We start from the raw sequence: 23,069 nt of genomic DNA on the forward strand, positions 1-23,069 counted from the left end.
AATATGATACGCAGACACTTGAAAAGTGCTCACCAGTCTGCATGTCTCTGAACACATATTTCAGGCCAGATGAAGTTTCTGAGCAGAATTACCAATACATACTTTAATAATCAATAAATTATTTTTAATCTTCACCTAATCTTAATCTGATCTAGTTTTTTGTATCAAAATTGGTGAGTAGGATATATAAATGATAAGTTGTCAGAAAAGGTTTTTATTTTGTTTATTTCAATAAGTTTGTATGAACTTTGAATGTACTGGTTTACATTAGAACACATAGTAACACATCACATTCTACGAACCTGTACTAATTCTTCCTAAATATTACCTATCCCATAAAGTAACTACAATAATGTTTTTTTTTACCCTTATGACTACCCATTTATTTCAGACAACGTATACTACTTTAATAGAGAGTAAACAGTAGCTTTGTTTTTCAGTTCTCCTCACATGTGCATTTTAGCATATTAAAACACACCAAACACATAATTATCAAATCGCAGTCAAGGTTTAGGTTATTACAATTTATTCAATGTGCTGCATATGAAGAGAACTCTAAGTGAAACAGCTAAATGCTAATTACAATATCAGCCAACTATGGTTACCAAGGCTATTTACACTAACAGCCTAACTCAACAGCATAATGCAAATGTTGATTTACACGAATTTTAAGAACTTATGAATATACAAAAAGAAAATCAATATCATATGTAGTATCAACACATTCACCTTATGTACAAAATAAATTTGTTAAGATCTCCAACTCTAAAGTAATGAAAAAAAAAAAACAAAGATATTTCTATTACAAAAACAATGCAGCAAAACATTTAAATTTGGGGGGAAAAACTTGTGTATTTTTTAAATTAATTGCATAACAACAGGTTACAAACGTTGTAACAAATCAAAAAATAATTTTCTATATTTAGAAATATTAAATATAAAACTCAAGCTGGGTGTGTGAGGATAACTCTGGTCTGTCAAAAAAACTTATTATGACTTCAGTCACAGTAGTTTCAAATTTTCATGTAATATAAAACTGGAGTCTGTGATACATGATTGAAATTTAATAAGTGCAATTTTAGTATAATAAAAAATACATGAACATGCTCATACTTTAGTTTTTTAGAGCAAGCTATTCTATGTAAGACCATGTAAGATATTGTGTTATATAACTTAAGACTAAAACTGAAGTTGTTCATATGTTTTGGCAGTAAGTATACAATGCTGGAACCTACAAATAAAGAAAGGTAGTTGATTAGTTATATGCTTTGGTTAACATAAAACAAGCAAACTAAAATAAAAATATGAAATTAAGATTAATATTGTATTTTAGTTTTAAATATAACAATTTGTTTGTTTATGTTATTTCTTCAAAAGCTATTTTTTATTGATTCAAAATACAATAAAATCAACTTTGACAGTAGGCAAGTTTATATTTTGATAATTACATTTTGACCCATGGTATTTAGTCATCATCAGGTAAGGGTTACATTCATTTAAACATAACTCTTACCTGATGATGATTCAACAATAGGGGTCAAAATGTTGTAATTATTAAAATGAAAACTTGTCTACTATAAAAGTTGCTATTATGGTATTTTTGAAATAATTATTCAGTTCAGTAGGTTCCTCACTAAGCATCTATTTCTTAATGGTGTTATTTCCTGTATTTGCTAAAATAATCTAAAAAAAAAGCTATTTTTATGTTTCACATGCACTTTCTTGTGTCAAAAATGAATCAGAATCAAGTTTGTATTCTCACTAACTTTATATTAAACTACATAAAAGATTCATTGCTGAGTATACTTTCTTTAAATGCATTTTAATACCAAACAAACTGAAATAATACAATACAGAACTATCAGTAGGTTAGTTCAAAACATACAAAACTACACCTATAAAAAAGTGTTATTAAATCACATGCTCACATACCCTTTCAAACGTATATATACAGCCATACACCAAACAAAGACTTGCTTACCGACAGCTAGCCCTCCGTCTTAGTCTGCACAGGCATGCTTTCTGTTGAAGTTTTCAATGCAAACTTTCTTTCACTACAGCAGAAATACCGAAGCAAAGCATAAATCACTCAAAAAATAGAAATAATGCTGATAAATGATGTACTGGTCCAAAAATATTGTCTAACTTGCATATTTCCCATAAAAACATAAAAGAAAGATGTACCATCATCCTCATAATTGAAAGTTTGTTTTTCAATACAAATCAAAAAGTTCTAAAATATTTTATTAGCTTGCAGATGTTGAAACTAAACTTTACAGCAAGTTATTTTATGGTAATAATAATCAAAATGAAGTTTTTAAAACCAACTGAAGTAAGTGATTGCCACTGACTATGCCTTGATACTTCATAAATTGAAGGTGAAAATGAAACAAGTTCATACTGACAGTAGCTATAAAGTTACTGGCATTAAAGTATTTTTAACACATTACCGGGTAAATAAACAAAACGTATGAAAGCATGAACTGGCTTTGCAACAATAATTTTAAACTACGAATTACTAAGAAAGCCATCGGCTTTTTAAGCATATTTTTCTAAACTATTTATACAACAACTTGCTTGTGGGCTTAATAATCTAAGTCACACACATACACACACAAAAAGGAATAAGCAAAAATATAATCAGTAGTGCAATTAATCCCACTAATTACTGCTGGGGTATTCTATGCATTTCTAATAGAAAATAGGGCATTTTTTGGTCAAGTCTATAATTTATATTATTCCAGGCCAAAACATAAAATCACTCAATGTATTATGAGGACTCCATCAGCAATGAATAGTATAAAAATTTAGTAATTTAAAGGTTAAATGTCTTCTAAAAGTATCAGTCACATCTCCTGTTTGATGCCAATGTTCATACAATATACTACAAAACAATAAACTTTGTATTATGTTTTCATGTATTTCATTCCTGATAACAACAATCAATCATTTGTTAACTCCACAGAATTAAAAACTAAATTTATAATAGATGTTTTCACAGACCCACCTTACATCCATGCAACTGATATTTATTTTCAGTGTTTCAATGCAGTCGGAAGTTTTTATAACATTTTCAGTGATATATACTAAATAAAGTAGTAGGTTACAGACAAAAGGACCCATTTTACAAATTAAACCTTCACAAATTACACTATATTTATATAAAAACTTAATATAAAGTGAAGTTTTAGTTGGTGTATATACTTCTAGACAATTTTTATGGACAAGACCTACCCAAGAACAATTTTTGAATGACTTTTTAAGCTCCTTGTTAAGTCCTTCTTTATAAGAGTATAAAGTCATTCCAAGGTAGTTCTTATCCATAACACACCTTCTAGAAGGGACTAAATATTTTGTTGAAAATAATTTTTTTAACTTCACAAGAAATTATTCAGTTCTTATAAATTTTAAAACAAGAAGGTGTTAATTAAAATCATGATATGTGGACACTATATTATGTTACACTGGGACTTATCTCACCCTGATAAAAGTTATACATAGTAGAACAAGATGACAAGTGGACTAGGTAAGGTAAAATCTTTTATTAATATCACGAGATATGGATGCTATTTGCTGTTACAATGGGACTTATCTCATCCTAGTAAGACTAAGTTATAAATATCAAAACAAGAAGACTGCTGGACTAGATAAGGGATAATTTAGTATTAAAATTATGATATGTGGATACTACCTCATGTTACTCTGGGACTTATCTCACCCTAGTAAAACAGTCATAAGTGGCAGTTAAGATGTTGTTTTGGCAAAATTACTTAATTTTCAAGCAGTCTTATTTGAACTAACTATATAAACCATACATTTTATTAATGTATAGAAAAAATCATGACTTATTATAGATCAATACATCAAAGTCAATTACTTTAAATAATTTGAAACCCCGAAGTCTCTTTTTGGGCTTGCCTATTCCCAGGATTATGGACAGAAATTATACCAATTATACTTATATACAATTCTGAATTACATCAGCCAGTTATTAACATGCATAATTATAATGTTCTCAACATATTTTGATTCTTCTTTTGGTCAAATATTTGCTTTTATAAAATTGGAACAAAACTGAGATAAAATCTCTTCATGATCATTTATGGTTTAATGTACTCCACAGACACACATTCATTTCTCTGATCTCCTGTTTGGAATATACATTCTGGATGTGAAGCATTTTAGTATATATTTTTACTTACAGTTGTATTGCTTTAGCTGAATTAACTTTTTCAACTGAAACAACTTTTATGTAACTCATAATGACACTGCCATGGGTAACCTTTACTGTGCATGACACAAGGTTTTAGTGTCACTAAAAAATACTTTATTAAAATACTTTTTGTTTATGTTATACCAATTAGTATAGCATAAAATCTTAGTTAATAATCCATATTTTAATGGTACATAAGTTTTAAGTTCTTTATTCTATAAGGCAATATTTAAAAAAAATCGTGAATTTCCCCTAGTGTGACACATGACACATTTTCTCTAGGTATCTTTATTTTATCTATCACCCCTCCAAAAAGTATGAAATGAAAGGTGAATTACTCACTATAAAATCATCATTGCTCAGATCTTAATTTTTATAGCCTTCAATTTTGTTTAGTTACAGAGCTATTAAATAGAAAATCAGACTCCTCTTGCCACACCCACTCTTTCAGGATTTGCTAATAGTTCTTTCTTACATATAATTCTGTATTATTTATAACCAAAAGAAAGCCAAGGTTTCATCTATCAAATGATGTATTATATTACTTTGTTTTCTGAGCAGATAATCATCAATTTCACTTGTAGTAGAGGCTTTGTTCCTACAAGAAACATATCAACTAGCTTGAATGAATTTGTAACGCCTCTTGTTGCACAGTTAGAAAGCCAGAAAAATTGTGATTGTTAGAGGAAATTGTCTGCTTTTTGCATGTTATTATTTTATGTTCTTTGGTGCATTATTTAATTAAATAAAAATTATTTAATGCACTAATACCATTAGTATAAAAAAGTTAAGGGTTAAGTTTCATTGATAGTTGACACCAAAAAAAAGAAAACTCAGGTAAGTACTATATTTCTTGTTTTTCATATTTGTTCTTTACTTATTATTATAGAAGTAACTAAAATTAAAAAATATGGATCTCCTTAGTTTAATTAAGGTTAGATTAGGTAAAATAAATAATAATATAATAAAAATAATAATAAAATATTTCACGAGGCATGCACGCGAGCAGCTCAGAGTAGCTCGTGGGTAATGTAATTCAATAGCGTTATGTGACCTGCACATTTCCCAAGTAATTTACAACTTATAATGGCAGGAATAGTAGTTAGACATGGTTCAAAAGGAATCAAACAATAAAATTTAATTACAAATAGATATATATATATACTGTTACGACTTTAAAGCTACTTAGAATAAACAAATGTAGTTTCATGCTACATTTGAAGTAATTCTAGAAAGAACAAGAGGGTAATCTAGATTTATTTAAATTTTTTTTTTTTTTTGGTGGTTACGAGGTCAGTCAATTTGACCAACCTTGTATAGAGTTAGGGTAGAGAAAATAACAAATAAAATATAAAGTTTTACTGAAAATGAACATTTGAAATGTACTTAGGAGGTTTTAGAGATTACACAAATGAAATTTGAGATGAAGAAAAGTATTTTTAATCTTAACATGAAAATCACTTTGCACACAGACTATACAAAACAAATACTCAATATATTCAAGGACAAATCTTTTTTTTTGTTTATTACAACTACTTCACTAAAAATAAAATTTTTAGTATGTGAAAAGACTTATAATGTTTACTGAAAGACTGCTAAATTTTGTAAATATATACACACTATATTAAAAGTTAGTAGCATCAAATCTATAAAGACTTTGAACGAGCACAAAGAGGTCACGTGGTTGGTCAAATTGACCAAGCCCATGTTGAGAGAGTTACGATAGCTAACTGTACGTGAAGACTTATGCTGATGCTGCTACATGTAACTAATTAACATATGTTTATTTTGAATGAAAATATTATGAATATATCCACATTATGAATCTACACCATGCTTTGGAGAACTTGATATCACACTTCTATGTGATTTAACTGTGATGACCTTCATTCTTCACCATGTGTGTCAAACTGTATCTCTTTCTACTTGTATACATCTATTCCCACAGTCTTAGGTTAGTACCTTGTTTGTATAATAACATTTATATAATATAATATTCTCATTACAACTATACCTCAATACACATTCAGCTCAAATAATACGTTACTACATACAAAACTTCCCATAAGTCAATTTCTGAGAAATGACAAAATTTCTATCACATCTTCAGCTACCAAAATGTTATAAAGTAGTGATGTATTTCTTTTTTCTTTATGCCATTGTTATCGACTACCTTTCAGATTTTACTATTTTGAATCTTATATACGTGCAGCTATTCAATGACGAGAAACCCACTTTGAGACTAATAATGGCTGGAGACGGCTTGAATGGGTAATGAAACAAAACTTTAATATAAGTTTAACATAACAGCAAATGTACACGGTTTTGTCATCATAAGATGATGACAAAACCTTGTCGAAACATTGTACACTTGCTGTTATGTTAAACTTATGTTAAAGTTTTGCTTCATTACACATTCAAGCCGTCTCCAACCATTATTTATCTGCAGCTATGTTTGCAGGAATAGCTGAAACAATATAATAATTGATACAATACTTAGGCTAAAGGACAATTATTGTACATCTTTAGATTTCTTATTTGCATTCTGTACAATTCAACAGCTTCTAGCAATTGAGATCATTGTGAAGTGTTAGGCCTTCAGGATTTTCTCTCTTAACTAATGAAATCCATACAAGAAAACTTACCTTAAATGACTTGACTCACACTGTGGAGCAGTCCATTTCAAGTGCTGAGGTGGTGGAGCTTGTGAGTGAAGAAATGGACACTGAGCATTTCGACAAAAGTTGCCAAATTTACACAACTGTGATAGAAATAAAACCCACTTTAGGAACCACAAATTATTTATTTACATCTTTCTATCAAAACTTATGGCTTGGAACTTCATTTTGGTGAACAATATTTGGAAAAAACAAATGTTTGTTTATATGTAATGTACATAACATCAAATATACAATGAGACCTAAACACATAAAAAAATATAATGTGTACCTTTGATTCTAAAACTGTATATTTTTACACCAATGCATTTTAATACATATATTTAAAAAGATAAAACTATTGATTTAACATTTTCTAAAAAACTTATTAAATTAAGAAATGAAGAAAACCTAATACCTGAACTTCTCCAACAATACCTAAATGAATAGGTTATCCACAGGGTAGGCTAATAAATAATACAACAAATAGACTTAATAATGTAAACTCTTCTTGTTTTTTAAATAATTTAAGGATTCTCACTCACTCAATCCACAAACTTGTACAGTATGGCATAAGCAATGGTCCATATAATATATTTTTACACAATCCTGTATATGGATTAATTTTGTTTCATGGCATATCCAAAGTTCATAAAATATTTTTATTTAAGAGGTGGTTGGATTAGTTTTTCTTTGTTAGTCATCTTAAAAACAAAACTACTGAGGGTGAAAAAAAAAAGATGTTAACAAAATAATTTGCTGTAAGATGTAAGTTTGACAAAAAGAGAACTACTGCAAGAAACTTCAATAAAAACTCAACAACAGAGTTTTGCAATTTAAAGAAAGAAACCAACCTTTGGATGAAAGTATGGACAGTTGATATTTTTACATTTAGGGAAAAACCTGCATGGGGCTTTATTTGTGGATACCTTAGGACTGGAAACTGTCAGAAAAAAAAACACTTTGAGAATCTAAATAGTGTACAGAAGATTAATCATGAATAATGGTATGTTACAATACAAATTCCTGCTAAAATTCAAATATTAGTTTTACAAATATCAGAAAATCATTTGAGCATTTCCTACTTACTAATCAACACTACATTTAAAAGTATCTTTTCTCAACAAATTTAGTTGCTGGAAATACACCTGTTAAAAAAAATAAAATTACTTGGAGTCAATTCAACAATTTAACCAACATTGGTCAGGCAAAACAAATTAATGTACAGTACCTCTTCAGTGTTTATTCAAAGTCTGTATAACTGCAATAACTGATAGTAATTGAAACTATAAATATCCTATATGTAAAAACTGAAATTAAAAGTCTCTGTATTACCTTTTTTTTTTCTTAGTACAAACAAAATTGTATTGTTTTGTCTAGTTAAAGACTAAGTTCAATATTTCTGGGAAAATATTCTAGATAGGAAAACCGAAAGTCTTGGTTAACATTATGCAACAAGTGTTTTATATTTTGATATATAAACCTTAAAAACTAAATGATTTCATAAAATAGGCTCTCCTCCTTCAAAGTGATCCAAAGAAGAAAGTTACTTTATCTTCCCTAAATAGTCAGACTATCAGGTTTTTCATATTGTGAATATCTGTTCTTTTGATACGAGAAGGTTTCTAAGAGTCATCAATGTTTCTGATTTTATTCACACTCAACTAGCCATTTAAATGTTTTAGAAATATCAGTTGTTGTTCTCCATGTTAAGATATGATTTTATTGAACAAAACTGCTGGACTATGAATGGGAAAAGAGATTAATACATTTATTCAAGGTCCTATTAAGGATTGTTAAGTGACAGAAACCGGAAAAATGAAAACTTTTATCAATTTATATAGATTCATTTAAAGCTCTCAAAAGGCTAAATTGTGATACAGTAGTTTTTAAATTGTCTTCCAAGTAGCTAGTAATTTCTTGAGACTTTAGGAACTGTTATCACTTCCTCGGTCACAATGGTAACTCATCAGTATCTCAACTCCATTCACTCCTGATCTCTTGTTTGGGCATTATTTACCTCAAACTAGTCATTAATAGTAGATGAAATGTGGTATGGTGCATTGTCCTGCTGGCAGAGGTGTGGGCTTTCCTAACTGGAGCTGACCAATGCTAGTAGTACAGTATTGTCTAGAATGTCATAATACAATGAGCCAGTTACACTTCCTATCTCTACTTCCAATGAACCAATTCCCCACCAGCTAAAATGGTCCCAAACTATAATACTATGCTTATCTTCTTTCACTACAGGAACAAAGCAATCAGATCTGAATTATAGTACATTACAAATAGTAGACTTTGACAGACATAGGCAGGTAGAAGTAACACTTCATACCACCACCATAGCATCTAAACATTCATGTAATAGTACATCACAAACAGAAGCTGGTGGAAGTAGTACTCATAACATCTAAACATCCACAAGATTGTGGTCTTCTATTTCAACAGTACATCACAAACAGTATATTTTGACAGACAAGAGGAACATGTTTTGACAAGTTTTTTTTTGTTTTTAGTGTTCAAAACCAAAATTTCAACACAAAATGAAATTACACGGTCAGTGAAGACTCCAGTAAAGTACCAAAAGCTATCTAAAAATGTCAAAAACTGAAATCTCTTATAGTTTATATAACAGCATAAGTTTGATACATTTCTTTACCTATGTATACAGGAGGACTGATTGAAGCACTAAATGTACGTTTACTGGCATGAGTAAATGGACAGTCCTTTCTGGTACATCCAGCATCATATTTACAATTGGGGTGAATGTACAAACACTTCTCCCCAAACTTACAGTTGGGAAAAGCTCTGAAAATCACAAAAGATTAAATTATACCCAAAACTCAAAGGATTTATTTAATGATTAAAAAAAATTAATTTCACCCACAGTTTGTTATACACTTATTTCCCAGAAATCTATGATAATGAAAAACAACTGAACCACAGTAATAATAAAAAACATATTTTTGGTACCTTTCACTACAATTTCATCAAAGAAATCTTTAAAGCTACCTTTGTATTAATTTTGTTTGTCATTAAATATAAATTTATTTATTTTTATTCATCTGTGTAATAAATGTTATATAGATTCTTTAAACTCAACAAAAAAAGAATAAAATTAATATTGCAGTTTTGCATAAAGACAATTAATTGTAATACTAGGAGTAGATGTAAATGTAGCTTAAAATAGAAAACTATGAATCAGAATATTTTTACACAGATGAAAATTATATATTTCAATTACTTTATGCAAAAACATATAACAACAAGTTATGTGTGTCTTATAAGTGGTACAACCTTCCTATGTAAGGTTTAACTGTGTTGAAGATTCCATGACAATGAAAACAAAACAACATGTACACATTTGTATATTTAGTTAATATTCAGTATTTTTGGATGAAACTTTAAAGATGACAGAAAAGTTAATACTTTACTTAAGAAGAAAAATATACAGAGCTATAAAGATAGAAATGTTAATATTTCAAGTTTTTGGCAGTTACCATATATTAATGATGTAAAAGAAAAATAATTTTGTTTCAATACAGTGTCATGCATCAACATAATAGAGCAATATTATGTATTGATACTTACTTGCACTGAACTGTGGGGTGATGATAGGAACACTTTTCACCATTTTTGCACCCAGGCCAATATTTACATCTTTCCCGGAGTTTCAGTTTCTTTTGGGGAGCATCAAATGCTTCTTCTTCTTCTTCTTCCAGAATTTCTTCAAACACAAAAAAAATTAAATGCACATTTTAACTTGTAATTAATTCATTGCAAAATTGCAGAATTTTATACTAACAGTTTCACAGAGTAACGATGCAAAAAGATGATAAGTGAAATGCAGTTGAAAGAAACAAACTGTACTGGTTAATTATCTGATCCTCAAAAGTAGTTTTCCTTATGCCCTTGGAAGTCATTCTTTATAGAAATATTTACTAAGTAACAATATTTTTTAGAATGGTTTTTTTCAGTGTGTTGTTTATATGTTTTGTAATCCTAAAATTATAAAACAGTAATCAAACCAAAACTTTTCTAAATTTCACAAACACATTTTAATCTGGTAAACTTTCTTTGCAAAATATCATAATTAGATTTCTTAATGCATTTTATATCCCAACACTAGGTTTGTTTATTTTAAGCACAAAACTAAAAACAATGGACTATCTGTACTCTGTCCACCACAGGGAATCAAACTGTGGATTTTACACCATAAGTCCTAAAGTTACTGCTGACCTACCTAGTTATTCCAAGGTTACAAGATTGAACAACAAGGATTGATGGATGCTTCAATGGTCATGGAACAGTTTTAGATTTATTGGAATGGATCTCCTGGAGGGAGCATGTCTCCTGTGCAACTCAAATCTAAGTGCTCTTTGAGTATAAAGCTCCACAACTTTAGATTACTAGTGTATATTACATTTATTCATCATGTCCAAATCTCTCAGATTTAGATGAAAGTCCATAATGGAAGAAATATTGTTAATACATATCATATCCATAACTTTGTACACCTTGTATACATTAGTTTCAATGAGTAGCTAAATATCGATAATTAATGATAACTATCAAACAAAATGGACTGATATGTTAGTCAATATTTTCTTTCTCTACACTTAATGATACATTATTGCTATGAGAAACACACACATGGACTTTAAGGTTGCAAGTAAATTTGAACTTCCAATTCCACAATATATCTTGTTCCCAGTATCTGAAGAGCACATAAAAAATGATTATTTGTTAATACAAAACGAGAGACAAGAATGTTGTACGAGATGGTGGACTTTGCAAACAAAACTGCAATATTAATAGAAACAACCTACACATACACAATTCAAATGTTTAACTTTACACAAGTTATTCCAAACTGTTAACCAAACTCACCTTCCATAGGATAATCAGTGTTCAGAATGTCTCGAGTTATTTCATCTTCAAGGGTCACTAGCTCTATATCATCTTCATAGTCTTGTGACTTCTCACCTGACAGGACAGTCCTTCTCACTTTACTCTTTTTGGCAAAATGGTCAGGTCTAATCCCTTCTAGGGTCACCACAAACCTAGGGCTTGTTTGCTTGTCTTCTAAGCTGCTAAAGTGGAAAAAAAAACAAACATTTACAGAAAATGGTTTCTCATTCTTTTATTGTTACACTCTTTGAAAATAGCATACAACTTTTCCTTCTGCACAGGAAACTTTACACACAGTACTGTGCAAAAGTGTTAGGACAAAGTCAAAAATTAGATTTCAGGCTACTTTCAAAGAACAATGGAAGATAAATCACAGGTAAAACATCAACATTTTATTAATCTTCATATTTAGTACAACAGAATCTCAGTGGAAGTACTTGATTTCAGCAAACAGTTAATATTTTGTGTGTCCCCTTTTGCTTTAATAACTGCAGACAGTCTTTCAGGCATTGCTACAACATATTTAATCAAAGTGTCCTTTGGGATTTTACTCCAAATGTCTCTAATACACTCCCATAAAGTTTTTGTTCAAATAACTTTTGATTTGTCAAGTTTTTGATCTATCAAATCCCAGATCTGCTCAATTAGGTTGAGATCGGGGCTCTGTGGGGACCATTGCATCATTTGAATGACTCCAGCAGCTTCTTACTCAGCTAATTAATTTCTGCATAGGTTGGATGAGTGTTTGGGGTCATAATCTTCTTGTTAGTAGAATCCTTTACCAATAATACGCTAAACACTAGGTATACCATGACGGATCAGTATCTAATGGTGCTTGTGCTGGTCCACTGTTCCATCTATTTTACAAATATCTCCTGTCGCCTCAGCAGAAAAACACCCCGAAATCATCACAGTGCCTCCCCCCGTGCTTTATGGTAGGTGCTATGTATTGAGGTAAGTATCTTTCACCTTTCTTCTGCTGGACGTACACCCTATGCTTTGAACCAAATATTTCAAACTTGGACTCTCCATCCATAACACCCTTTTTCAATCATCAGAAGTCCAGTTTTTGTACTTTTTAGCAAATTTCAGTCTCTTGACAATATTTGGAGATTAAAATAAGTAAAGATTTGCTACATGACCAAATATTCCATTCTCGTTGAGTCTTCTTGATATTGTACATCTTTTCTGTCATTTGGTACATGGTCCTATATCTCATGCTTGAGATCAGTGACAGTCTTGCTTCTGTCCTGACGGCTGCATAAACAAAGATACTTTACATCAGTATTATTGAGTTTAGGTGTTATGCCTCTTTCTTTCCTATTTTCAAATTTACTTGTCTCGGTATCATGATCTAGGGTGTACTTGACAGTATTTGAGGAGCAGTTCAAGTCTGCAGCAATTTGTTGGAGAGTCCAAACAGGATCACATAAAACTTTTATGTGAACTCTCTGCTCTACTGACAATTCTCTATGTATTTTTGGCTGTGGCATGACAACAAAAATTAATATATAGTATTAAACACTGTTTTTATGAAGGTTTATTTGTGGAGTGCTATTAAATTGATATCTTCTACCATATACCGATACCATATGCTAGCTCCTTTCTATATAGTTAAGACACTGCATGGGGTACCATGACAGTTATTTCATACCCTAAATTTGATCAGTATGTTCATTCAAGCAGAACCCTTATGACACATGCCTTTGGTACAAGTATATGGGAATTCTAAAGAATGATAAGTATTTTCACCCTGGTTCATTCAATTGTCAACAGGGATCAGCGAAGCATTACCATAGTGTTGAAATTTACATTCTGTAATTGCATGGAAGAATTAGCTCCATAAAATGGAAAGAATGACAAAACAAACAAACATATAAATATATGCATATTATAACACATATGCTAAATTTCAAAGCTAAATTGTAAGCATAACAAGTCAAGTACAAATCAGTGGTTATATATACAGAAAATTATGTTGGTGTAACTTTGGCACCAGTCGTTACCACTGGTTGCGCTCTAGATGAATGTTTATCATTTCTATAAATTAAGACTACTTGAAAATTAATAAAGAAGTACAAGCAAGGAGAGAAGAATCCTCTTCTACAGATCACACTTTAATTACCACAAGAAACATCAGTCTATGTTGTAATTACAGGATTCTTCAAGCTCTGTTTTAATTACAAGAATGATCCATGGCCTGTGTTCAAAATACAAAATGAATCCTCAGTCTATGTTGTAATAACACAAATAATCATTGACATATGCTAATATTACAAAAAGAATATGATTTAATTACCACAGGAATATTTGGGCTATGCCCTAATTAAAAGAAGAATCTCTAAATTATGTTGTAATTAGCAGAAGACTGTTTGTTTCAGAGTTTCATGAAAAGCTACACAAAGGGCTATCTGCACACAGGCAATCTTGAATTTGAGCTGATAGACCAGATGGAACACAGATAGTTCAAAGCACCAATTCTTGCCTAACCAAACAGTGGGATTTGACCCTTCTTCTCCTAGCACACCCACAGCCCCATTATGCTCTAATTACCAGGAATTCTCTGGGCCAAGTTACACAAATCCCTAAGTTATAACCTAATTGCAGTTTGTAAAAAAAGGAAATTTACAGCTAAGTTTTACAAGCTTTTTTATAAAATCAAACCAATTTTCAGAAACAATCAGTAATTATCAGAAAAAATATCTAGAAATATAATTCTTAGAACACCTATAACAGTAAATATTCAAACTGTGAAACCCGCTTTTACAAATATTGATTGGAGAATACTACTACTGTAAGCTAAAAACCTATAGTGTAAAAGATAACTGGGATGTAGGTGCATTAAACCCACTCAGAAATAAATAGATTTAAGACTGGCCTAATTTCAAATTATACACTAATGTGCTTGATGATATTTTAATATGTTTGCATAGAACCAACCTGTCTTCACAGATTATAGGAATTTTCCTCTTGGTTCCTGGGGTAACAGCTGATCCACCAGATGGCACTGTTGTCAGTATTGGCATCTTCCCAGAAATAGTCAATTTACTCTGGCTTTTCAGGGGAATAACAGTTGCTACTGAGTTACTAGTAGTATAGAATTCGATTTTTCTAGAATCTCCAGATTGATCTATTTTTTCTTTGGGCAAATCTTCATCCACTTGTTCATTATAGTCTTGTAACTGCAGATTTGAAAATTCTGCAAAAGAACTCTGACCAGTTTCAACAGCTTCTCTTACAACTGGTTCTTCATCTGACTGGTCTTCCAAGGTGAAATAATCTGGTAAGATGATTAAAAATTCTGATCACTAATAGATAACAAAACTTAAACTAATACCCTTTGCATATTCTATCATAATGAAAAACAAAAAAGCAACATCTATTTGCTTAAGTCTTTCTACTGTTCTAACAGCTAGTCAAAGACAATGCTTCATATACAGAATGATTAGAAGTTTAGAAATAACATAATGTTGCACCAAAATAACTTAAAGAAATAAAACAGATTTAGAGTGTAGTATGCTTGATTTGGTATAATATTCTTAATTATGATACCTATTATACAAGATATCAAGATTAGTGTTTGAATAGATACCAGAGAAATTTACTTTTTAATTTTAACAAGTTATTAATAAGATATTAACTTTTTAATTCAAAGAATTGAATTCTCTTTCTTCAGAAGCCAACAGAACATTACAAAAAGAAGATAAATTTTTTAACCTACCATCTAGAAGTTGTTTTTCTTCTAAAGGTTCAACAAGTTTTGTATCCATGGGTTTTACTGGAACACACTGTTGAACTACAAGTTTTGTATCCATGGGTTTTACTGGAACACGTTGTTGAACTACAAGTTTTGTATCCATGGGTTTTACTGGAACATGTTGTTGAACTACAAGTTTTGTATCAATGGGTTTTACTGGAACACGTTGTGGAACTACAAGTTTCGTATCAATGGGTTTTACTGGAACACGTTGTTGAACTACAAGTTTCGTATCAATGGGTTTTACTGGAACACGTTGTTGAACTTCTTGTTGTTTATCCTTCAACTGGTAGATTGGAGTTGGTTGGTAAGGTTCCACTCGAGCTATGTATATAGACTTTTTGTTTATTCAGTTTCAAGTATTATAAACCTAATGTGCAGCAAAATTCTTTGTATTGAGACAAAATGCAATATAGAAAATAATTTGATGTGTTTTCAGGTTGTTGTTTTTTCCCTCTGAGTAGAAACTAATCAATGTTTTAGACATTATTGTAGCAGCATTACAAATTAACAGAATCATCACATCTGACTACTCAGCTTTTACTTTCTGTAAGTGACTTAATTAACCAACATTATATTTCAAACATGAAATGATAATAACAAAATCTCTATGGTAAATTATTGTTGTAAATGTACCAGTTCAACTTATGATTTTTTTCAGTCAAGTTTTTTATTAATTGTCATTTTTATATACAGATGGATTGACATGAAATAAGGCTTAACAAAGCTTTATAAATTTGACTGTGTATGAAATGCAAATCTACTTTTAATCACTGTAATATATTCTGCATTACATTTAGCAGGTATGTTGTGGTGGTACCATATAGCAGTTGGATGTGTAGTTATGCTTATAGTTGATTAACTGCTCTTACATTCAACCTCATACTGCTGGCTGATTCACTTGGGTGAAAATTGGAGCCGATTGCACAAATCTTCCCCTGCCTGTCATAGCCTCTATAAAGTCACACTGTATATGTGTGGAAAAATAGGCAAGCTAAGTGCTATGAGTTCCATGCCAAAGTGTAGTGGAATCTCAGAGTAGCATAAAAACCATTCACCAACCATGCCTAAGACATGGTTAACTGGTTGGAGCCATGCAACTTCCTTAAGACAGAAGGATTAATTTCTTATCCAATGTCCTCACACACCAACCTCATATCATTAGCTTCGGCAGGCAATTAGTCTAGAAAAAGGACTTCTGAAATAAAACGTGCAACCAAGTTCATGCCAACTGTCATGAGAATTTGTGCTACTGGATTCCATGGAGGAGGCTGAGAGGGGTGCAGCTGGAATAATACAAATCATGCAAAGGCAAGACATCTTCCCTTTTCCCCGTCACAAACAGAGTTAAACACATGCATAATTGCACCCACTCTTTTCAGTTTTCTTACAGCCATGCTTGAGGATGCTACAACAGTAGGGAACTACACTCAGACCAGAACTGACAGGAATTTCTTCAACCTAGAGACTGAATACCAAGTCTGGGAACTACATTCTGTAGATGACAGTGCTCTAATAGCTCATTTTACAAGGAGGAGCTTCAAATCATTTTATCAAGGTTTAGACAATCCACAACAGAGTTTGGCCTGATAATCAACCTGAAGCAGACAAAAGTTATACACCACCAGCCAAATGGAGTCTGATCTGTGTATCATCACTGACAACATCTATTTGAATATGGTAAAAGAATTCACATACCTGCATAGCATCATTTCCTGTGATGGCAGTACCCAAAGCTAAACAACTGCATCCAAGAAGGTTGCACATCTTCAGTCAACTTCAGAAAAAATTATGAAGCCAATATAGAATTCATCTGATTACAAAAGACAAAGTCCACTGAGCCATGATTCTTTATACAACTTTATATAAATGTGAATGCTGGTGCCTATACTTAGATATGTCTAACTCATATCCAAGATCAACTATGTCACCTAGAAACTATCATAAAAATTAGAAAATCAGATAAGATATCCAATGAGAAAATATTTTTATGTACCAACCTGCCAAGCACAGAAACATTGCTCATGACTGCTCAGCTAAGATAAACAGAACATGTGTGAAAGGAGGAGAACCAGCTACCAAAGGCATCACTCTACAAACAGTTGAAGAATGGAACATTCATTTTTCGTAGTCAGAAACTGAAGATTCAGAGACATGCTAAAACAGAATCTGAAATTTCAGAATCAAGTTGGGATGCCTTAGCACTTGACAATCCCTAGTGGCACTACAAAATCAGAACTAGCATCAGTGAGTATGAGAAAAACATCACACAACAGAAACTTAGCCTGTGATATATCCAACAGGGTCTGTGGATTAAGGATTGAACTTGTAAGCCACAGACCTTGATAAACTCACAAAACTTTGGAAATCATCGTTTACATCATCATCAATCAATTGAAAACTGAAGAAGATATTTAGCAGACTTCAGTTAACACCTTTGGTAAAACAAAAAGGAAGATAATATGTACGCCATCCAACATCTCCCATAGTTATTTTTTTTACAAGTTTGTTACTGTGTGCTTATTTATCCAGTCAAATTTCCAACTTACATGATTTTTATCTTTTTCTGCAAACATATTATTCATTTCAAGATATATTATGCATATCTACCTTACGACAAAAATTAAGCATACCAACTTCAAATATAAAAATAGGTTGTATATTAAAAAACAACACTGATGATGAACTTATGTCATAAACAATAAGAAAATCCACCTTGCAAATTAGTAGTGCATGACAGAACTAAAAATCAAATTCATACCTGGTAATTTTGGAGTGTTTTTTGCAACTGATCTGTTGGCATCTTCAACAGCTTTCAAAATTAGTAGTTTGTTTGCTTGCATGGATAAAGGTACACTGGAACTGAAATCATTAAGATAAAGTATTCTTTATAAACTTTAGTTAAAACATTGTTTCTTTACTAGAAATAAATAAGTAAATATAAAAGCCAACCAATCACTTGATTCACAACTTGTCCATGAGTTATACTTGTTTTGGGGGATTACACCCTTCATCAGTAACCCTGGAAAGGGTGAATCGAAAGAAGCATTAAATCCAACTGCTTTTCTCACCATCATAAGATAAATAATCACCGGTAGAATTCAGCTTAACTAAGACTTACAGCTAGAAATCTTTCAGCAAGAATTAATATTTGTGCAATCACTACAAGATATATCGATACACACTCAGACTAACCTCGGCTAAATACAACACTTTATAGTAAAATAAATTTACTGTCATAGATGGCTGTCAAAACCAATAGCTGAATTATCAAGATATTGTATAAATAAATACAGACAAAAACAACCTGCTATGCATTATGTGCTGAGAAAGAACACAACTCCCTCATTGTGAATGGAGCAGTTCTATATACTTCAAGTATACTGTAGATGAATACAACAAGCTTTATGTGGTTTGCTCCTCAGAACTTTCTCCATTACTTGGCTAGACAAGCTTTGCAGAATGTTGGATGATATTTTGCTTAAGAAAATTTCTATAAAGCTAGGAAAATAAGAGTCACAATGCTGACTCTTTCAGCTGAGTTTTTGAATTTCTAGTGATCATCCTCAGTCACACAAACTGATATACTAGGCACAGTATCTACTAACACCAGTGCCCTTACTATATGACAACTGAGCAGCTATTACAAAATATCCTATAAAGATCTTTTCACAAAACTCTGCTCAATAGCCTGGAAAATAAAGGTAACAATGCCCTTTCAGTCTCAATAATCAATAAACCATCTTAACTTTGTGATAACTGAGTGGAAATTACAAAATATACTGCATACATTTCATCATGAAATGCTACTTAAGAGACTAGTAAGTTTGTTCTAAGTTCCTTGCAATTTAGTTAAGTATTTTCACACTAAGAAGGGAAAAATCTAGGGATGTCAGTGACACTCTTCCAGTCCAGATGGGGTTAACATGATAAATTATTTTGTGTTATGTTTCTTGACAAATTGTTTTTTTCACTCAATAGACAAAGAGCAATAAAACACAAGGGCTGTTAACAATACTACCTCATGCCCAAAATTTTTGAAATCTAATTATATTTGACACTGGTAAAGAAGTCTTACAAATGTCTAAGTTATATTCATTGTTTATGATGGATTACCTTTTTCTTTCTGATTTACCCAATTATTTTGTTTTATTTACCCTATGTCTTTATTCATATGTACCCCTTTACTTTAAGTATGTGTGCCTTCGAATAATAAATTACCATCAGAAAAAGCAGCAAAGAAAACTTCATACAGTAATTCAGAAAAACTAATCTTATTTATATTGAGAGCATAAATTGTTTATTGTTTGCCTAAAGTAAAATTACTCCCTGTTAACTTCTATGTAGTTTACTTCCTAAGAATGATATATTGTTTGTTTTATTTTTAATATATAGCGCACATACACTACACAAATTCTTTGGTGTTTCCTGGTTGTAAAACCTTCAAATTTATTTATAAAAATTCTAATGTATACTTTTCTATTATTCTATCTAACTTACATATGATATGTTTGGTAATCCTACCTTTGGACTTATGTTTGACAACAACATAATGCACACTGTTTGTAAACTATTTTGCTTAGGACTGGCTAATTTGAAAGAATCTTATAAAGATTTAATGAGAGAGCTTATGACCTTCTATGTAGTTGGCATCCACTTAAAACTTTAAAACTGAGATGTTAGTGTACACTGATTGTTTTAGTGTTGCTTAAAAATACACTTTTTTTATTTGAATAAACACACTACACCAATAAACACTATCTGCCTACAAAAAAAGAAAGAAGTATCTTTGTTTTCAAAACTGCACAGAAAATGCTTTTAATTTTTGGCTTAGGAAGTACCACTAAATTCATTAGGAAGTGTAAATCAAGCTTTAGAAAAAGTCTAGAAACAAGTTAGAAATAGTTCTTTTCTTTTAGCTAATATTTATATTGATCAACCAAATATAATTTTCTCCTAATAATACACTTCTAGCAGAGATCCACAAAACATTTCTGGCCAAATTTGTATCTTTATCATAACAGTACTTCTTTGAATATAACATTTCTAGCACAATACAAATGAATTGTACTCATAGACAATGAAATGTGTAAATCCACTTGGGTGCTACTATAGCGTGCGGTCTACCGGGACTTTTACACTATAGAGTGCAGTCTAAAGAGACTTTTACACTTAGTTAAATAGACAGGTCAAGTCAGGTCAGGTGGGGTCTTCTATGATCCCTCTGGGGTAGGGGTAACAGAGTCCGGTGGGTTTCGATAGACTACGAATACTGCGGTAGACCACATGCTATAGTAGCACCTCCATTTGTATATAGGCTGTACTTTATAAAACTTTGACTTATGTTAGGCCTAAGTTCGATAAAGAGATAAATTAACACTGTAACCTGTGTACATTTTTTTTTTTACTTTAGTTTAGTTAGGGGGTCTCGATAGACTATGGATACTGCGGTAGACCACATGCTATAGTAGCACCTCCATTTGTATATAGGCCGTACTTTATAAAACTTTAACTTATGTTAGGCCTAAGTTCGATAAAGAGATAAATTAACACTGTAACCTGTTACATTTTTTTTTACTTTTGCTTAGTTAGGACTAAACTTTACTGTACTTAATACTATCATTAAATAAACTTATAATGTTATTCTACGATCAAATGTCAAACCTTTTTTAAAAACTTTGATAAGTTCTTAATATTCTGTTGTACAAAATGGTTTGTAAAGTATACTCATATTCCCCTTTTGTTGTTACTTCTTGTTTCATACAGCAATTGTTGCGACTTGATCATTGAGCTTTGCAGCTCTTTGCCACGGGCAGACTGTTTGTCGTCGAGGGAATAATGCGCATGTGCAGTTTTTCTTGGGGAAACATTCTAACTACGCATGCTTATGCAGCAGGTTCTCGGCCAGAAAGCATAATGGTCGTACATATAAACAAGCAGAATAATAGTATAGATTTTATGCATTATATATATGTTGAACTAAAAATAGCTGTAAGGTAGAAATTTAGTCCATGCCTTTACATCAGTTAAAATGGGATTAATTAAATACTCGTAGAGAATGTGAGTGATGAGGCAGTTAAATTTTGTAAAACAAAAGAATTTGCTTTGTAGAATATTTGTTAATTCTTGTTGTTTTAACAAGCAGCTATACAATGGGATACCTGCACCCTGTCTACTAAAGGGGAAATTGAACCCTGGATTTTACCATTGTAAGTCTGTAAACTTACCACTGACCCACCCAGGAACATTATGAAAGGAATAATTTCCATGAAAAATATAAGGCTCTATGGATTCATGCATTTTAAAAAATTATACATTTAAATTTATATAATCATTCAATTTCTTTTACTTCCATAAATAAGTCCTTTAAACAAAAACAACCTACCGTCTTTCTGAAACCTTAATAATGCTTGCAACGCTCCCAACAGAGGGATTACGAGGATCATATTCTTCTTCATTCTCCTCTACAAAACGAGAAGGGTTTTGTACAACTGCTCCAACTGTCGAACTGGGGAACGTACCTCTCTTTAGCGACCGCAACTATTGTGAAAATAAAAAGTTATTTCCTCTATGTGGAAGAGTTTGTAAGCTCTCTGTAAAAGGATAACATCAACTATTAAATTAAGAAATGTTATATTGAATTTTATTATACTTATCTGATTGCAAGCTAAATAAAAACAAAAGCATCTTATACCTAATAGGTGGAATATGTAAACTTAATTCTGGAAAATTCTGCATAAAAAATACCTATGTAAGTCTCATGGTATGTTTCTTTATAACTTCCAACATAGGTACACACTTAACAATAACAAAAAATTATACAACTTTGACAAAAATCACAGAAAACATGCTTTATTCCTCTACAAATTTCCTATTTTCATTATCATCTCTTATTTCTAAACCTTAAAAAGGTCACAGTACTCAAATGAATAAGTTAGCAGTACATACAGTTCACACTGTAGATAGTCACAAGTGAATACGTAAGCAGTACACACAGTTCACACTGTAGATAGTCACAAGTGAATACGTAAGCAGTACATATAGTTCACACTGTAGTTAGTCACAAGTGAATACGTAAGCAGTACATACAGTTCACACTGTAGATAGTCACAAGTGAATACGTAAGCAGTACATATAATTCACACTGTAGTTAGTCACAAGTGAATAAGTAAGCAGTACATATAATTCACACTGTAGTTAGTCACAAGTGAATAAGTAAGCAGTACATACAGTTCACACTGTAGATAGTCACAAATGAATATGTTACCAGTACATACAGTTCAGACTGTAGATAGTCCCAAATGAGTATGTTACCAGTACATACAGTTCACTGCAGATAGTCCCAAATGAATATGTTACCAGTACATACAGTTCACTGCAGATAGTCACAAATGAATATGTTACCAGTACATACAGTTCACTGCAGATAGTCCCAAATGAATATGTTACCAGTACATACAGTTCACACTGTAGATCGTCACAAGTGAATATGTTACCAGTACATACAGTTCACACTGTAGATCGTCACAAG

At 31.4% G+C, this 23,069-nt stretch overlaps 1 protein-coding gene across 2 annotated transcripts in view; it reads right to left on the reverse strand.

The window, feature by feature from the left end:
- Positions 1-208: 208 nt before the first annotated feature.
- Positions 209-23,069, reverse strand: part of LOC106459943 (zinc finger CCCH domain-containing protein 14-like) — a 45,456-nt gene continuing 22,595 nt past the window's right edge. Inside the window, exons 7-17 of one of the 2 annotated variants that reach the window (XM_022386520.1) lie at positions 21,924-22,078; positions 18,300-18,400; positions 15,503-15,862; positions 14,722-15,061; positions 11,761-11,960; positions 10,462-10,597; positions 9,530-9,678; positions 7,725-7,813; positions 6,859-6,974; positions 1,982-2,054; positions 209-1,231 (exon numbers count right to left, since the gene is read on the reverse strand). In XM_022386520.1, coding sequence (XP_022242228.1) covers positions 1,988-2,054; positions 6,859-6,974; positions 7,725-7,813; positions 9,530-9,678; positions 10,462-10,597; positions 11,761-11,960; positions 14,722-15,061; positions 15,503-15,862; positions 18,300-18,400; positions 21,924-22,078 — 1,713 coding nt within the window. In that variant the 3' untranslated portion in view covers positions 209-1,231; positions 1,982-1,987. Of the gene's footprint in view, positions 1,232-1,981; positions 2,055-6,858; positions 6,975-7,724; positions 7,814-9,529; positions 9,679-10,461; positions 10,598-11,760; positions 11,964-14,721; positions 15,062-15,502; positions 15,863-18,299; positions 18,401-21,923; positions 22,079-23,069 lie in introns of both variants that reach the window. The other variant, XM_013919612.2, reaches the window with a different exon arrangement.

This window comes from Limulus polyphemus, unplaced genomic scaffold, assembly GCF_000517525.1.
Source record: "Limulus polyphemus unplaced genomic scaffold, Limulus_polyphemus-2.1.2 Scaffold684, whole genome shotgun sequence".
NCBI lineage: Eukaryota > Metazoa > Arthropoda > Merostomata > Xiphosura > Limulidae > Limulus > Limulus polyphemus.